Here is a 19428-nt window from a genome sequence, read left to right as displayed (position 1 = left end):
CAATACTACCTACACATAATAGTATACTATTGTATACTGGGATACTAAAATAGCTATTTCGGACCAGTATTTCAGGCCAAAAACGAAGCTAGGTATAAATAGAATAAACACCTCTGTCTTGTGTTTATGGGAATATAAACACTGTCTATAAAAACCTCGGCTACGCCTCGGTTTTTATAGCAGTATTTATATTCCCATAAACACTACGACATCGGTGTTTATTCTATACGTATTATGGTGAGGTGAGTAGGAGAAGACTACAGTATTTATTGCTCAGTATTATGGTGAGGTGAGTAGGAGAAGACTACAGTATTTATTCCTCAGTATCATGGTGAGGTGAGTAGGAGAAGACTACAGTATTTATTGCTCAGTATCATGGTGAGGTGAGTAGGAGAAGCTGATCAAAGCGTAATCGAACCACCGACGCTTTTTTAAAAGTTCTAACGTTACACGAGGAGAAAGTGTAGCACAAGGCAACATTGGGTCTGCGCAAATAACTGCGTCGATGCACTCACGCATTGGATCTGCACACGCATACCCTGAAAGCCCAGAATTCATCTCAACCCAGGGACACGTTAGTGCATGTATATATATGGATGGATGACTAGTTACGGCCGGGCACATGTACAATAACATTCTATACCAGTCTAATGTTATCATGCTATGTTATGCTACATTCATGCACATGTTATAATGCTATGTTATGCTACACTCATGCACATCAACAAAACATCGGCACAGACAACAGCACAGACATCACCACAGACACAGCACACTTACTGCTTGTAGCTGATGTGCTTAGCTGCAGATACACGACAACAGCGTGAACAGAGAAAAGAGAACAATACTTTCAGTATCGGCAAGATGAACAATATTAATTATCAGTGATGATAGTAGGACTCTTTCGATATTATCGACTTATCGTGGATCTCTTAGTCTCTCTCTCTTCCTCTGTCTCTGTATGTGTCTGTCTGTCTGTCTCTCTCACCCCCCCCCCCCCCTCTCTCTCTCTCTCTCTCTCTCTCTCTCTCTCTCTCTCTCTCTCTCTCCCTCCCTCCCCCTTCTCTCTCCCACTCACAGTAAGCGTGTACCAACACACATACGATTGGCAGTTGATCGCCCCCCCCACCCCGATCTACAAAAAAATGATCTGAGTAGCTAAGTTTTGCTGTGGCTCACCCATGTCACGCACAGCAGACTTCAGTGCATCTGTCTCGACGAAATTGGACAGGTCGACCAATGTCTGGATGCTGTCAACAAGCTTGGTTTCATTCAGCATGGACAAGCCAGAAACTACAGAAAAAACAACAACAGCAGAAACAGAATGCTCGCAAGAAACTTCCACTGTTCAAGCATCGAGGGTCAGGCATGATGTTATTGATATCTTCTACACGACATTGCACTAGGGAAAGTTTAGAGGTTTTGAAACAATACCTTATCCTAACAGGTACTAAAGTGAGATGTCAAGGGCACACGGGCACGTTACGCATTGTTTTAGCAGAAGTGCTACTGAGATCATTATAACCATTATAATATGGTCCATTAACATAGGAGTGCATGAAGGATGAACAGTACTGTCTGCAGATTGAGTATGTTGTACCTACAGTACATACCATTCACAACTTCACAAGAGAGTGCAACTCGAGATACGAGTCGTAGGTAGCTGTCAATATCATGATTTCTTCCACAAAGGGGTAATTGTTCATGATGTAGCTACCTCTCCGGATGCATTCCAGCTGCAAGGCTGGCTACATGCACTGCAGTTTGGTGCACAGTCAGCTGCATTACATCACCAAAAAATGATGTAATTCTGCAAACTAGTCACGGCGGGGGTTTGCGCAGAGCTGCATACTCTGGGGAGTTGTGTATACTTGGTCATACTCTGGGGAGTTGTGTATACTTGGTCGTATTTTTAATATGTGGGTACAGACAGTTCGGCTGAAACACTCTCTCGCTCACTTCATCCTTCCTACAATATCCATGATACATGAAAGCAAGGCTGGATTCTGCTGGCCATGCTCACTCCATGATCCATGGAGGCAAGGCTGGATGCTTCTGTCCACAGTTACTCACTGACAGCTAGAGGATAAAACACAAGTCATTCACTACATCATTGTTAAAACAGTAATTAGTATGGGTAGAGGCAGGGGATAAACTAGAACTCACCGTCGGTTGCTGCCCTCCAGGTGTCCATGAAACCACCGCCAGCACCAGCATCAGCGCCAGCACCACTTGCAGCTACAGCATCGGCTGAGGAGGATGTTGTCGCCTCGTCATCAGTAGATGGCTGATAAGACACAATCCTATAGCACACACACATACACACACACACACACGTGCACACACACACACACGCACACGCACACGCACGCACACACACACACACACACACACACACACACACACACACACACACACACACACACACACACACACACACACACACACACACACACACACACACACACACACACACACACACACACACACACACACACACACACACACACACACACACACACACACACACACACACACACACACACACACACACACACACACACACACACACACACACACACACACACACACACACACACACACACACACACACACACACACACACACACACACACACACACACACACACACACACACACACACACACACACACACACACACACACACACACACACACACACACACACACACACACACACACACACACACACACACACACACACACACACACACACACACACACACACACACACATGTACACAATAATTATGTTGTTCCCAGTTGTTTCTGCATTTTTTCTTTTTGTTCTCCTTCTCGTTATCTCTTCTAGCTATCGTGCAGCCGCTGCACCTACTAAAGTAGTTCAGTGTATTTTGCTGTGACGGGGTGCGTCTTGAATCCTTACATCGACACCAGCACCACACGTCCCATTCGCCATGGACCGCGATGCCCCCCCCCCCCCTCCCAGGTTAAAGATTGTGGCCGAAGAGGCCGAGAACATTTTAGAAAAGGGCAATATCTCCCCTAGCGTGTCCCCTTCGGCTAGTCTGATTTTGTTAGTGCAGAAACCTGATGGTTCTGCTCGCTTCTGTGTGGATTATCGAAAGCTGAATGATGCCACTCATCAAGATTCGTACCAATCGCCTAGAAGACACAAAACTAGCAGTAAGGCAAGGACAAGACCTTACTCTTGCAGCTTCTGCGTGAAGCCAAGTAGCTGTGAGAGAGACAGGCGAATGGACTCCAAGTTGAGATCATCACGTGGACTAGATTGATGTCGGGGTTCGGCAAGAGGTCGCGGTGGAGAAACAGTGGCAGAGGGAGAGCTGCTTCCAGACAGTGGTTGTTGTTCACCGCTGCTGCCAGGAACAAGAGTACGGTCTAAGTCTACACATGAACACACAGGCCATCACAACATACAACATCAACGATAACATACCACCTGTTATCGCAAATAGCGTGATTAGGGAATAGTGGAACTTTGGTAGTAAGATATTCCCTAATAGCTACCCCTTCTCTCTCTCTCTCTCTCTCTCTCTCTCTCTCTCTCTCTCTCTCTCTCTCTCTCTCTCTCTCTCTCTCTCTCTCTCTCTCTCTCTCTCTCCCTCCCTCCCTTCCTCTCCCCCTCTTTCCCTCTCCCGCCTCCTCTTCCTCCAATTGACCAAATTAAGGTCAAATGAATGACCCTCTTCTTGCATCTGTTCAGCTGTACATGTGTTCATAAACTATAGATTGGAATCAAGCTGTCTCCGTGACACAAATTCTTCGGTATCATTGCAAATAACAGGTAAGTCGGGGACATGAAACTGAGCCAAACCTCCGTGTCATGTTCTGTCTGGTGACTGCTCAAACAAGGTTGAAGGAAAAACTGGGGCCCCTCTTCTTCCCCACATAGCGACAGGCGAGAAAGAGGCTCACTTGTCGGAGATGGGAATGGCAGCGTCATGTGTGCAGCATCCGCTCCTGGGTTGCAGGGCTGCAGGTGATTGACTGGGAACGTTCCAGTGACTTGATCAATAGTGACACCAGTCGAGCCGATCATCTCCCAAATACTGCCTGCAGCTGGGCCTGTTGTCTGCAATGCATGAAGCTGCTGCTCCAGCTCATCGACACGATGTAGAAGTTGCTGGAGAGTAAGAAGCAAAGCAGAAGCAAGTGATGTACACAAAATAAATGATACCGGTACACAAGGCAAATTGGAACTGCAGGAATCCTCATTGCTCTTCCTTACAGTCATGATACTAAAAGAGATGATAAAACAGCATAACTAACTAAGTAACACAAGTACACTGTACAACTTGTGACTATCAATGGGGAATCCCCATACCATACACAGGAGCAGCTAGGCAGCAAAATTAACACGACATAGGAAAGAAGTCTCGTATGCAACTCACTGTAAATATAATATTTGCAATCCGCAACTCCACAGATGCACTACATGTACATCAGTACAAACTACATCAGTATGAACTGCGTCAGGACAACCTGTGGAATCAGTACTTCTACTGTACACTGACGTCCAAAATGGCGCAAGCTCACTGACCCGTACATGCACGTGTAGCTGCACACACTCTGTTTTATGTACTCTTGATAACAATTCACATCGCCACGGTTTGCTGGTCTTCTGTTGGGAAAGTAATCATGACAATATGCAGTATCCACAGGCTATGCATGGCCTGCATTCCAGCTGATTGCAAACCTTTTCTTTTAATGAAACATCATCATCTGCCAGCCATCAAGTGGGTTTCTCACAAGATACAATTTCCGGGTATGGCCTATCCTCAAGGTGAGGACTATCCATGTGAAGACACAGTCACAATAATTCATCAGATTGTGAAAGGAAACCACCAGTGGCAGGCAAAGAATAAGGAACACTCACATTCTTGTCCAGTGCAAGTTCGTCATTCTTCTGGATGAGCTGCTGCAGCTGCGGGGTATGTGTCACACCATCAACCTCATCTCCATCTCCCGCCGCCGGCACTGTGGTCGTTGCCACCGTCACCACTGGCTTAGCTGATGCCAAACAACAACAAAAACATACAAGAAAACAATTAAAAGCTGTCAAAGCCGCATGAGCCAATGAGGCATTCGGCTGCACTCGCATTGACAGACTGAGAGATGATGTAGGCCTACAGGATAGAGCGAGGAATGCATATGAAATCACACAAGGCACGATCAACATAGGTAGTTTCATGCACAAGTCAAACATGGGAAAGGTAGCATGAAAGTAGCAGGAAATAAAAAGAAGCAGGAAAGCGCCCAGCAAGACTACTTATACGGGTAATTAGGTGATTTACCGACAACGGAGAGACCAGGACCAGCAGATACCACGCTTGCATCCAGAGAAGCAGCTTGAAATCCACCACGATGTGACTATGGGTCAGGAATCAAACACACCCACGTACAACACACCCACGTACAACACCCCCACGTACATCACCCCCCCGTACAACACACCCACACACAACACAGCCATGCGCACATCGCATACACACAGGTACCATCGGACACCACTTCATTACAGAGAGATGGAAAGCTGACATGGCTTTGTTCCACTGTGTGTATTGTGCTCGGCCACAACGCAAGTTATGATGCTATTGCTGCAATAATCTGCAATTTATGATGCCATTGCTGCACTATCTGCGAGTGCTAGGGCTAGTCATACCTGAGCAATCTCGGAGAAAAGATCAGCAGAGAAACGGCGGCGCATGGACTTGATCTCTTGCCACACGGCAGCAGAGCGGCTAGCCAGCTGAGCCACACGACCTTGATAGTGAGGCACTGTGTGTGCATAGTTGTACAGCAGCCTATTCACAGTACAAGCACGCACACGCGCACACGCACGCAAGTAACAACGTGAAATTCTGCTACAATACAAATACTTGGAAATACAATACGAAAAGCGGGAAAGCGTGAGCTCCAGTGTGCACGTGGGGAGCAAACACCTTTCCTAATACAGTGCAAATACAAGTATACAATAGAACGTTTACATCCAGCTAGAACAACAGCGGTCTAGGTTACTTGTACATGCAATTACAACTGTACTCTGAGTTTCTTGCATAAGCCATCATCAATCAGGAAACTAATGATTGTGTGATGAGTGGAACCAATGAATATACGGGAGAGTGAAGATGGAAACAGTGACAATGGGCAGTGCATTACAGCGCCATGTATCATGTACCATGTACATACTAATACTGGTGTAGTACCGTAAAGTACCGTTGATCCGCCCCCTCTCTAATTCCCGCCCCCTGTCGATTTTCTCCTTGTGAAGCGACTTCTGCGTATACAACGAAATACGATGTTGAACCGACGCATGCACTGCTGTACACAATACTTGCCAATCCATGATCAAAATGTGCACAATCCAGCACATCGAGTCTGATCCTCTACGTTGTTGTACATCGTACTGCACTTGACAGCCTTGATCTAATTCCCGCCCCCTGCCGAAAACCCAGCTGGGAAGCGACATGGCGTGGGGTGGGGGGGGGGGGGGATCAACGGTACTTTACGGTACATGTACTCAATCTCAATGTAGTACTACGGTATGCATGTACGCACTAGTGTAGTACATGCACCTGTATTGGTACTAACCTGAATTTGGAGTGGACAACACGCAGGAAAGCAGCATGCTTCTGGCGACACTGGTTAACAAGCGCCTTGGCGGAGGAGATGAGAAGCTGTCCTTTGAAGTGGGTGATTCTACGGCACTCTTCGAGCAGCGGTGACAGATCACCCTGAACAGGCGACAATGACTGGAGACCATCCTCCGCCATCATGGAGTCGTGCGTCATTGTACACTGATCTTCCACTTCGTCCATGGCAGACATTACCTGTGTCAATCAGTGTGAACAGCATGAGCATACAAACAAACAACAACAACAACAACAACAGAATGCCAGCAGAAGCAGCATTGCCTGAAGCACTGGATGATCAGTACATGCAACCCCGGATCGTGCTTTCTAGCACTAACCTCAATAAATAGAGAACTGAGTACTGGAATAATCAAGATGAAAACCCTACAGCAACATTCATTAGGACAAATTGTCAATGCCAGCTTCAATTGTGTTCGGTCAGTAGTTGAAGTGCAACAGCGAATGGGAAGACGACTTACTGCAGCATATTTCGCCTTCATAGTCAGGAGCTGGTCATTGAGCACGCCGTGTTCACTGGTTGACACCTGGCCATCTTCAGTTGCTTGCCGTAAATCTTCCTCCATGCTGTTCGTCACGCAGAGACAAGAGCGGCGGGGTAAAATGCCTTTTGTACTCGTAGCCCACCTTGGCTACTACCCTAGAGGTGCAGTCCCAGTCAAACGCGGTGCTGCTTTGCAGGATCTTGTTCTAGGCCGGACCGTGCCAGGCAAACATGCCCTAAAAGGCCCACTACGGTAAGTGTAGTAATACTCTATACTAGTAAGCAGAAATATTCGTCTGGAGTTCTTACTTCCGTCTTTTCCGTCCAAGGATTTTCCACACTAAATAAAATGCCGGGCTAGCATCGAATTGTCCAGCTTTTCAACACGACTCATGGTCCATGGACTCATTAAATTGTTAGCCGGACAGACTCCCTTCCTTTAGAGTTTGACGAAATTATCCACTGACTATATATTCTGCCTGTACAGTAGTAGCCTGTAGTGGTTCTCTTACGTGTTAACCAGTGCTCCACAGCCATGTTCATAGCGAGACCGCTCCAAGCGCAAGTCAGTGCGAATGTCATACAGCAACTGCTGCGTACCCTTCACAATGTTCCTGCCAGAGACAAACGCAAAACGAAGTTAATGAACGAAGGTCTTATACTGAACGGTGGCGTGAAATTAATGATACCCTGCAGGACTCAACTTCGCACAGGACAAACTAGAATAATTTAGCATCAAACCCAGTAGGTCTGTAGGTGACATGCAGGAAATAAGTCATAGGCAAACGCACACAAACACACACACACGTGCGCACACACGTACACACACGCACGCACACAAATGCAAAATAGTACGAAGAGTAAGGTAGGAAATGGTACATACCGATAACAGACCAGGGCATTGGTGACCATTTGACGGATTTCATTAGCACTCTCGACCATTTCAGAGCACATCACAGACAAACCCTCAGCCTGAAACATCAACACACACACACACACACACACACCACACACACCCATGGCACGCCCATATCCACACACACACACACACACACACACACACACACACACACACACACACACACACACACACACACACACACACACACACACACACACACACACACACGCACCATGCACCCATACACACACACCACAAAGCACAGGTTAAAGATACACAGAAGAAATCATGAGAATACAGAACAAGCAAACACAAAGCGGGTAAACACTAGGCTGATATCCAGCAGAGAACAATTCCATGAGTAACACTAGACCAACACAGCTATGGTTCAAAGTAACACCACTGTGCTTCCTTGCTAAAATAAGGTTTTGAAAGAAGATCGAGCGTAAGCACAGATACGCCTCCAGTACAACCTGCTGAATACATGTACACATGTCCACCCACCCACACCCACACATACACCCACCCACCCACACATACACACACCCACACATACACAATCAGTACTTACCTGGACAACACCAATCGCCTGGCTCGGCTCATCCAAAGTTTTCACTGCAGATGGGATAGGGCAGATGCAAAGATAACGACAAAGACAAAGACACACACGCACGCACACACACACGTACAGACATGGAAGGACAGATGAACAGACAGGTGTACATGCCACCCTTTAGACCATGCGATAGAGTGCGACATGCAGTGATTCGCATCACCAAATCTCCCCTAAAGCTAGTATGCATGTAATATATACAGTAGAGACTTGTGTAACTTACAAGCATGGCTCATATACATGTACAAGCACGACTGGCAGAAGCAAGACAATTTGTAGAGCCAGTCGAGAAGTGTGGCATTACTAGTATGCGTCATCACTGGTTTCATGCATGTCCGGTTACAGGCAAAATAAGCATACTGTACTTTGTACAATGGGGGTGTCACTCAACACGGACAGTAATCAGGGGTGTCACTCAACACGGACAGTAATCAGGTAGTGCACTGTACCTATAGTATGCACGTATTCCTCATCCGGGTGTGGCTGGTCCTCTGAAGCAAGGTGCTTTTTACTCAGCACAAAGAACGTCCAATGGTCAGTCTAAGGCACACACACGCACGCACGCACACACACGCACGTGCACACAAACACCGATTTGTATATGTACTGGCTCATTGCTAGAAACTGGTCATGTGGGTCTCCTCAGGAGATGGGAGAGAGAGAGAGAGAGAGAGAGAGAGAGAGAGAGAGAGAGAGAGAGAGAGAGAGAGAGATTCAAAAGGAACATTGAGCAATGGACAAGACTAGTCCATGACAACACATTGTACAACAATGAAATTCTCACATTGTACAACAATGAAATTCTTGGGCGGCTTCTGACACGGCCTCCTTCCACCGTGACCTGCCACAGCTGAGCAGGAGTTCTGTTACTTGTGCCAAACTAACACTAACAGCCTGCAACGCACAAGTACCTTTTGCAAGACAGCACAGGAGAGTACGCGTGATCCAAGTGGGTCAATCATCGCACCACTGCCGAGATCAAAGAGAATCTGATCAGCGGGTTCGATGCCACTCGCCACGTGGATTAGCTTGCCAATCTCTTTGCACCTGACAACAAAAATATTAAATAATCGAACACAGAAAGCACATTGTATCCGCAATCAGGACCATGGACGGGGCAATCACACTGGGTGACACAGGCCATCACCTACACAGCAATCACACTGGGTGACACAGGCCATCACCTACACAGCAATCACACTGGGTGACACAGGCCATCACCTACACAGCAATCACACTGGGTGACACAGGCCATCACCTACACAGCAATCACACTGGGTGACACAGGCCATCACCTACAAGCAATGCAACATGTGCCACACGGACGGGGCAATCACACTGGGTGACACAGGCCATCACCTACACAGCAATGCAACATGCGCCACACCATGACAGTGGCTAGGACTTCCTGATCTAAATTGACGAGACCATCAGAGATTTGACACAGGAGGGTAACGCTTGGTTCATACTTCACATACGGGGAATGTGTCACATTGCAAAAAAAAGTCACCTTGAGCTTAACTTGTTTGGCCCATCGTGCAACCACTTTGCCATGTGTTTCCCGTACTACACAAACTAAAGAATGAACCAGGCTTAATAAAGAGCTCAAGTCAAATTATTAGATCTTCCTTTGGTTCAAGCCAGTCTATAGTCCATACGACCAAAACACGTACCGTATTACATGGCACATCAGTGTGACATTCAAACACAGCTTTACTACTACTACTGTACAAGTAATTCACTGTCCGTGGTGGCATTGCAGTTACTAGCTGTGGCTCACTCAAACCAGATTGATACAGTACCATCTGCACTGCATGCAGCACATGTGGCTCACACAGGCTGGATTGATACCATCTGTCACTAAATCCAAGCAGCAGATGTGATTCCTAACACCACTAAACGGCATATACGATAGAGAATGCCAGACTAGCTGCATGCTCCGCAGGTATGCACAACCCGGGAAAAGCACATCTACACAAATGGGCACACTTACATGCATGCGCGCACGCACACAGACACACACAGAGGTAGTCCTACACTTACGGATTCTCAATAGCGAACGACAGCGAGTACTTGCCACCAGTACTGGGACAGTAGACGTCCAGTGGTGTGCGGTTCAGCTGATCAATGAATAAGAAGAACTCGCCGTAGGAAATACGCTTGGACGGCGATACTTGTAGCAGGTGCTTAAGGAGTTGGTTCATCTGCATCTTGAATCGCCTGGTGAGCAGAAAATAAGACCAGAACACAAACATGCACACACCATAAACAAATGTAGTACAGAGAGACAGGATACTACATCTACACCTCTCCCCTATTCAAACACACACGCACACACACACGCACACACACACACAGATCCTGAGAGATAGATAGATAGATAAAGAGGGGGGGGGGGAGAGGGGAGAGAGACAGAGATAGAGAGAGGGGGGGGGGCAGCAGCACAAAATTATTATGTGGTGGGATACAGAACAACAAGGACGGACATGACACTATTGGTAATTACTTAGTCATGCGGCCTTCAACATCAGACGGTAGCTCTTTGATGTACTGGATCTGACCCGAGCGACCACGTCTGAATGCAATGGCGTCACCCTTCTTCTTCAAGATTGGTAAGATGTCTTGAAGTTGCTATTACAAACAAACAGACAACACAGCACATCTAGATGAAAGCGGAGCGTATTACTGACTATCAACTTCTTATCGACTGACATTGCCCTCATCCATGAACTCAAACACAACATATGTACACATACATGTACATAGATGCACATGCATTTTCGCCCTCCTACGCACAAGCAACAGTAGCACAATATGAGCATATTGCAGGTTTCGACATTCAAAAGGACCCGCGTGGTGTGTGTGTGTGTGTGTTATGCACCATTCTTGTATTGGGCTGTGTGGGAAAGCAAAATGGATTCATGTGCCAAGTGCACTTCCCAGTGCATGGCCTGAACTCGCAGGGCAAGTGCACTTCCCAGTGCATGGCCTGAACTCGCAGGGCAAGTGCACTTCCCAGTGCATGGCCTGAACTCGCAGGGCAAGTGCATGAACTACAGTCATGCAAATCTGGGCATCACTACAATGTAAACTGTCAGTGAGACACATCCGCCTCTCTCAAAAAAGCGCTACTTAACTCATCGCATTAGCAAACCACTATAATTATGTCAAATAAAAAGCAGAAAACCAGCATTAGGAGGTGTGTGTGTGGGGGGGGGGGGGTACTCTGGGAAAGGCTATGCCCTGTGGTAAACGGGGACAATCATGGGGACAATCATGGATGGTCCCTAACAAATTGATTCTGGCAGCAAAATGACTTACAGCATAGAAGGCGGGCCGTCCCACCAAACACTGATAAAGAACAGCACCGATACTCCACATGTCTACTTTCTCATCATAGTGCTACACATACACACATGCACACACATAAACACACACATAAACACACACATAAACAGACACACAAACACACACATACACAGACACGCAGAGACACACATACACACACACACACACACAGACAGACACACACAGACACACACGCGCACACGCAGAAACACAGACGCACACAGCCATCATGTTGACTGCAGCGGAACTACACTGTATACCAACAGCCCAACACCACCATGCACACAAACTCACACACTCACACAAACATCAAGCAGCCCCTATTTTGAGGAAAGTGAAGAAACAGACAACCTCATAACCTGCATGAAGAGAAAAGAATTCAACTGCACAGATATTCAGCCCAATGAACTGACATCAGACTCCTGGCACGCATTACAGCAGTAGCAGCACTAAACAAGCCATACCTTGCCCTTGTAGAAAACGCACTCCAGTGCTTCCGGTGCCTACAAGACACACAAATACACGGGCACACACGTTTAATGATCACACATGAACATGTTCATAATGTGCTGTAGACACACACGCAAAAATATATTCATATACATGTAGGCTATGGCCAATGTGAGACAAAAACATACAGACTGATACGTGCATGAAGTGCAAGTGACTGGCAACAGGGGCTTCAAAAACGTGTTACTGTGTGCCGCTATTCTGACAAGCAGTACAGTAGTAGCTACCAGTCCACTGCTCCCGTTCTCTTTTCGAATTCTTTGCTCTCCCAGCATTCATATCATCAGTGGTTTGTGTGTTCAATAAAACACCTTTCAGCTACCAGTCCACAAACAACAGGTAATGCTTGTGCCAGGAATCTGAAATCAACAGGCGCCACACCGATTGCAGCACTGGGCAACATGTTTTGACCTCATATCATGTAGCACTGATTCTTTTTCGCCGGTATCATGCAAGCCTCACCATGAACACGGGTGTACCGGCCAGAGAATTCATATCGATTGGCTTTGTGCCTTCGCCGATGCGGAAATGCCGCGCAAATCCAAAATCAGCCAGTTTGACCTTGAGAGGAGAAAGAGAAGAAAAAGGCAGACACGGATAAGGAGAAAAAGACAGGCATACAGCAGAGCAAAAGTACAGTAGAGCAATAGCTCCCAGGACACTGCCACACAGCACAGTGTGAGGGGAAAATCAAACTTGATACATGTGTACTGTATCTAGTGACTTTACACGTCACCATTAGCAAACTTGCTCCAATTGCTACAATTTCGGTCTCGTTCGATTCTCCAGAGCACGGCATATAGGAAATCTGCAAGAATTATCCAAATGCGCTCAGCAATTCCAGAGTTACAGCGACCTGTTTGGACTTCCGCTGGAATCAAGAAATAAACGTGATTGGAGGGAGAATGGAGAAAGAGCAATGCAAGTGCATCTCCTTCGTCCTACAAAGAAATAAACTTGATGCAAACTGCCGACATTTGACCTGGCTCCACTGCAAGGTACTGCATTGTTGATGCTACCATTGGAAGTCTTCAAGCATGTTGCCACTGAAATCAGGGTCTGGGTGTGAGGGAGAGAGAGTCGCTACTAATGTATACACTGAGCTCGTAAATCGTAGGCACCCATCCAACTAAGAAATGCACACACACACACACACACACACACACACACACACACACACACACACACACACACACACACAAACACATACACACGTACACACACACACACCATACACCACGACTCGGACTTACCACAACACCACCAGTACCATCACGAACAAGAAGTACATTTGCAGGTTTAAGATCACGATGAACAATGCCCTTCATATGCATGTACTCAATGCCGCTACCTGTGGGAGACATGCGCACAAACACGCATAACCACACACAAACACACACATAATACACACACACATGCATGCACGCACACACGCACGCACACACGCACACACACACACACAAGCACCATACCATTCGCGTTGGTGGGGCTCGTTATTTCTGCACAGATATTTCGTGAGTATAAAAACTATAAATGACAGTGGGGGCTCAAGGTGCGCTGGTTTGCACATGAATATAAACTATAAAGTGATGGGTATTTGACACATGTCATCCCAGGATATCTCATAACTAACAAGGTAACTACTGGCTACACTAGACACACACACACACACACACACACACACACACACACACACACACACACACACACACACACACACATCTTCAAGTACTTGCATGACTACGGACCTCCTTCAAAACACCAAACAACTTACCAAGCTGGAAGAGGAAGTCTTTGGTGGCTGCCTCGTTCAGCGCTTTCACAGCATTCAGATGGTGCTGAAGATCATAGTCACACTTCTCCATCACCAAGTACAGTCCCTCTGGTGTTTCCTGCAGTGCACACAGATAAGCAGCAACACACACACACACACACACACACACACACACCTCAGACCTGCCCATCGCGGAAGCGATGATAGCGAACAGCTATGTTAGACATAGCAACTTGTGCTGGGATTACACCATTCAACAGCTTGCAAGGCTGATGAATTGACCGCCACTATTTTTAGCCTGGTATCCACCGCACAGCTGATTGAAGTGACTTTTTCTGGCCAGTGAATCCCTATTTTTCATTTTTCCACTTTCTTCCTTTTTTTCTTCTTTTTTCAGTCACACGAACACACACACACACACACACACACACACACACACACACACACACACACACACGGAGAAAGCGTGCTTGCTGCGCTCACCACCCATAGGCGGGTCGCACCGCCCCGCATGCAACACCCACCCACACACAGACCCTTGTCGAGATCGGGCAGCTCGGCTGGTCAAGCACGAGAGCCGTGCTGGACATTTGCCATGTTGCAACTACCACAACGCTCGCCTAAATACACCACATCGCCGGCACGGGGCACCTCCATTCTCCACTGGAGTGCCATGCGATGCAAGAACTTGAACAGGACCAATATATCAGCACTGGAGTGGAAGAGAGCTTGAATACTACATAGGGCGTCCGCATCAGTAGTAGCGGCGCGGTGAGGACTGCGCGAGTAGCCGCGCGATGCGTACGCCGGCGACATGGGGTGCCGAGGCGGAGGCGGAGTGTGTGCGTAGCGGGGTGGCGAGCGTACATAGCGGGGTGGTGATCGCACATAGCGCGGCGGCATGCGTCGAGGTGAGTAGGAGCGGTGCCTGTAGCGTGGAAGACTGGCGTACACCCTTCTACGCTCTGGACTGTATCGAGCCGACTCGCGATACCTCCGGCTGTCGTGAACCTCACACACACACACACACACACACACACACACGCGCGCGCGCGCACGCACGCCATGGTGACACAAAAGTAATACCATTGAGTGGCTTCTTTCCTTCATACACTGACACACTAGCATACCATTTAAAGGCATGCAAAGTACAAAAATTACCTCTTCAGCCAAAATGCAACCTTGAACAACAACACCAGCAAGTTCAACAACAAATGGCAAGTAAAGACACATTACTCAAAGCAACCATGCATTACTCAAAGCAACCATGTGTTTTCAACGTCGGATATAGCCATAACATGAACAGCAAGATGTTGCTCACTAACAAGCAAGGTTGACTAAACGCATAGCAACTTTTAGCAAGCCCAGCATTCTGACTCCATTCAACATAGGAATCGTTCCCATCACACGTACAATTTCCTGTTTCCCTACCACATAGAGGACAAGAGCATAGGTGTGACAGAAAACATCAGCAACCGTCTGTGCATACGTACCAGGCGACAATGAAGACGCACAACATTGCGGCACTCTTTCAGGTCTTCCTGGATGTCAATCTCCCGGTAAAGATTCTCCCGCACTTTGGCATCGTTCTCGTAGAACTCAGACTTTATCACTTTCACGGCTACTTCCTCATAGTGTGGCTGTGTTACGCATCCACATAGGCACAAGCACACACACGTGAGCACATTCGCGCACACATACACACACACACACACACACACACACACACACACACACACACACACGCACACACCCATGCACACACATGCGCGTGCACACACACACACATTTTGCTAAAATGAAGATGAAGCCATCAATGAGGACAACAGCGCATACCAACATGACACTTCAGCTGGACCCCTTGAAAGGAGAAGACAGTATACACCAGTACACGGCCGTAAGTTCATTCATCATTACCAGTTCCGCACATTAGCCGCAAATAGAATGATTTTCTCCTGACCCTGCATAGATTTATTATTTTGTCCACAATGTTCTACGGGGACAGAATACGTTGCGTGTCCTACAATAGCACTCCAAACCACAACCCCAGCTGAACTCTCCATGTTCACATAGGAACTTCAGATGTTTGCTGCTAAACTGCCTTCCAAGTTCCATACCATATATAGACCATACACAGTACAGAGGTTATCAAGGTGATGGTAGAGGTCATGCACTGTTGTACCTTATGTACACATATCATCCATATTTGGGTAATTGGCCATCTCCTTTAATTCCATAAATGGACTATCATTACTAGACCAGTGCACTCTGGAACACCTCAGCTGTACAGCACTCTGGAAAGAACATACGTACGTACCGGTATTTTCAGATAGTCAGATACCAAGTATTGCTTTTACAGTGTTTTGCTTGACCCTATCAATGTGCCCCACTTGTTTGAAAGGACCGCCGGAAGTGGTTTTTAATTGGTCCGGTCGTACCCCATAGTCTTTCATACGTTGTGTATAATATGGCGGGGACGTATGCCCTCCTCAGCGTTGGTAGCTACAAAGTTGGTCCGGTGTTAACCTGACCAACCTGACCGGTTCCGACGGGCCTGCTTGACCTTGGATACACGGGACGGGGTCTTCAAGTAAAAGAAAGAGATGTTTAGGACCCTTGGGCTTGGAGGTATGGTATACTGAAGCTATACATAGTAGAAAGTAGGGCTCAAACGGTCACGGTTTTACCCCTAACGGTTAACTGCTAAGCTAACGGTCGGTTTAACGGTTATAACCTATAAGCCACGGCAATCCTGCGGACTCTTTTTTTAACCGTATATTTGACAATACTCATTCAAAAAAATGTACCCTATTCAGTACAACGCACACATGTACATGATTGTACATTCTCTTGCATGCTCATTCATACATACTCTCACACCAAGAGACCAGATATGACCGAGTTGACAGCCCAGAAATTGTGTACGCGTGCGACAGCCTGCGAAAGTGCATACTTTGCAACGACCTAAAACTTGAAAACTTGACTGAAAAGTTACTGCGTAACCGTTATCTTTATCGGTTAACCGTTAATTCTTTGTAACCGGTCTGCAACCGGTTAATCGGACTAACCGTTTGAGCCCTAGTAGAAAGTATGATGTGCATTGGAGGTATAGCATCTAACATTATTACTGAGCCCAAACAGGTTACATATCTTGTCGAAGTTTCAGTCAATTCACCTTGGATATGGAGTAACTCAGCTAAAACCTACGATTAGTCTGTCTCTTGCAGGTACATGTATGGTTCACTGAAACTTCATGGTAACTGTACAGTGCTGCTCAACAAGACCCGGTCGCATGGGTCAAGAAGCGCCCGCTGCTGTGCACGCAGCATCGGCAGCTGTGTGTGTACAGGTGTGCGCGGCGCACGTGCACACACAGGCACTGCACGCACTGTACCTGAGCACACACAGGCACGGTGCATGGCAGTTGTGTGTGCACGGGCGCTGTGTACGTGCGTGCACTGGTGCTATGCTAGTGGAGCCACAGACCTACGAACCCTGGACTGTGCACTGATACAAACTTATTCACTTGACTGGATCTCATAGAGCATAACCGTATATGTACAATCATGCACCATCATGAAGAGTACATAGCCCCCCCCCCCCCCCCCCCCAGAGTGTACAACTACTGCATACAGTGCTGCCTTGACAGAATTTCAAGTCGCCGTCATTGTCATGATGCAACGGTCCTCGCACGAGTGATTCACGTTGTTCGTATGGGTTTCAACACATCACACGTCTTTCCTTACACTAGTTTGATACAGGAACATATGGGGATCACTGGTCCAGGACACGTCTGATAACGTGCATAACTGTATATCATAAAAGGATGTCAACTTGATATTCTGCCGGGACAGCACTGATACTTGATAGTGGAGTTGTACACTCTCGGAGGTTACATATTCTTGCCCTAACTTATCAAACTGCATACTGCATTGGCTCATATCCCTACTTTGCTGTACATAGCGATGACAGGCAATTATGAGTTATTATTGCTTTAGCCTTTACATTGAAACATAACGAAAACCAAGACAAGATGAAGACCTAGAACTAATTGAATGCAGCAAGGTCTGCTAGCATTTGGGTGAATAGTGAAAGAGATCAGAATGTCAAGAAAGCAGCTTACTTTAACCCATCCGTGATACACCTTGCCATAGGAACCCTTGCCAAGGACAGAACCCTGATGATACACGAAATCTTTGAATTCAAAAACAGCACTGGGATCAGATTTCCGGAACTTGGCTAGCTTCTCCATTTTCTTTCGAGGATAAGAATGAAAACTCCATGCACTCCGCACTGGCACGGCTCTCACTGTTCTAGTTATGGAGGGGAAGAAGCACAGGGCTATAAACTTATTATTTGCGTGGGATACATAGTACCTCGCGTGCGCGAGGACACTTCACAAAGGATGACTCCGATGAGTGAAAGGACGTTCACAAAACAACACCCAAGTCAAAGTGTCACAACACAATACTTTCGGCTTTGCATGCTGTGATTTCCTGACGATGATCTCAACACATCTCTGATCACGGGTCCAGCTTCAAACATCGCAAATAAAAAAGTCTTTGCTTGGCTTGCAGTCGTAATTTTACTACCTCTATTTGGCCTCGGATAATGACATCATTGTTCGCGTATCTCCTGACTATGATGTCATTGGGGACCGTAGACTTAACCCTTTACCGGCGCGGCAGCCCCATACTTGAATGCGTCAACGTTGACGCATTCGACAGGCATACAAAACTATGCCTGGCATGACGGGAAGCATCAGCCCACGGGAATTTCCCGTGGCCCTCACACAGCCTAGGTATGATCCTATCGGTAGCTGAAGAGATCCACGCGTGTCCCATTTGATTTCATTGAGAACTGCGCGATCGAAAACTTACGGAAATACACGCGCGCCGACAATGCCGCCCGCCTCCGTCAAAACATCGTCAGGTGCATTTCTCTTGCGCAGTGAGTTCCTTTCGTCCTCGGATGACTTCTCCGACGACGACCTAGCAGTCATTCGCTCTGGGACCGACGACAGATAGAAAAATATTTCGTTCCAGCCGCCGATGCAAGCGAATTTCAAATTACGGAGCGGTGCGCACGCCAAGAAAATTCGCACGCAAATATGGGGAGCGCCAG

General features: G+C 47.1%; 1 protein-coding gene across 1 annotated transcript in view; it reads right to left on the bottom strand.

Annotated features, from left to right (window-relative positions):
* LOC135825293 (inhibitor of nuclear factor kappa-B kinase subunit beta-like) overlaps positions 1–18743 on the bottom strand; it is a 24508-nt gene extending 5765 nt beyond the window's left edge. The window contains exons 1-24 of the mRNA XM_065338033.1: positions 18428–18743; positions 15798–15944; positions 14305–14422; positions 13784–13881; positions 12993–13091; positions 12485–12523; positions 11994–12074; positions 11179–11303; positions 10716–10892; positions 9584–9719; positions 9122–9212; positions 8631–8674; positions 8042–8130; positions 7671–7772; positions 7136–7241; positions 6616–6854; positions 5687–5828; positions 5319–5394; positions 4901–5034; positions 3940–4147; positions 3210–3408; positions 2167–2303; positions 1180–1293; positions 781–802 (exon numbers count right to left, since the gene is read on the bottom strand). Of these exons, the coding sequence (XP_065194105.1) occupies positions 781–802; positions 1180–1293; positions 2167–2303; positions 3210–3408; positions 3940–4147; positions 4901–5034; positions 5319–5394; positions 5687–5828; positions 6616–6854; positions 7136–7241; positions 7671–7772; positions 8042–8130; positions 8631–8674; positions 9122–9212; positions 9584–9719; positions 10716–10892; positions 11179–11303; positions 11994–12074; positions 12485–12523; positions 12993–13091; positions 13784–13881; positions 14305–14422; positions 15798–15944; positions 18428–18556 (2852 nt within the window). The 5' untranslated portion in view covers positions 18557–18743. The remainder of the gene's footprint in view (positions 1–780; positions 803–1179; positions 1294–2166; positions 2304–3209; positions 3409–3939; positions 4148–4900; positions 5035–5318; positions 5395–5686; positions 5829–6615; positions 6855–7135; positions 7242–7670; positions 7773–8041; positions 8131–8630; positions 8675–9121; positions 9213–9583; positions 9720–10715; positions 10893–11178; positions 11304–11993; positions 12075–12484; positions 12524–12992; positions 13092–13783; positions 13882–14304; positions 14423–15797; positions 15945–18427) is intronic.
* Positions 18744–19428: the final 685 nt, after the last annotated feature.

This window comes from Sycon ciliatum, chromosome 1 (assembly GCF_964019385.1).
Source record: "Sycon ciliatum chromosome 1, ocSycCili1.1, whole genome shotgun sequence".
Lineage (NCBI taxonomy): Eukaryota > Metazoa > Porifera > Calcarea > Leucosolenida > Sycettidae > Sycon > Sycon ciliatum.
The sequence above is the reverse complement of the archived record's forward strand: the minus strand, read 5'-3'. Positions and strand labels throughout refer to the sequence as shown.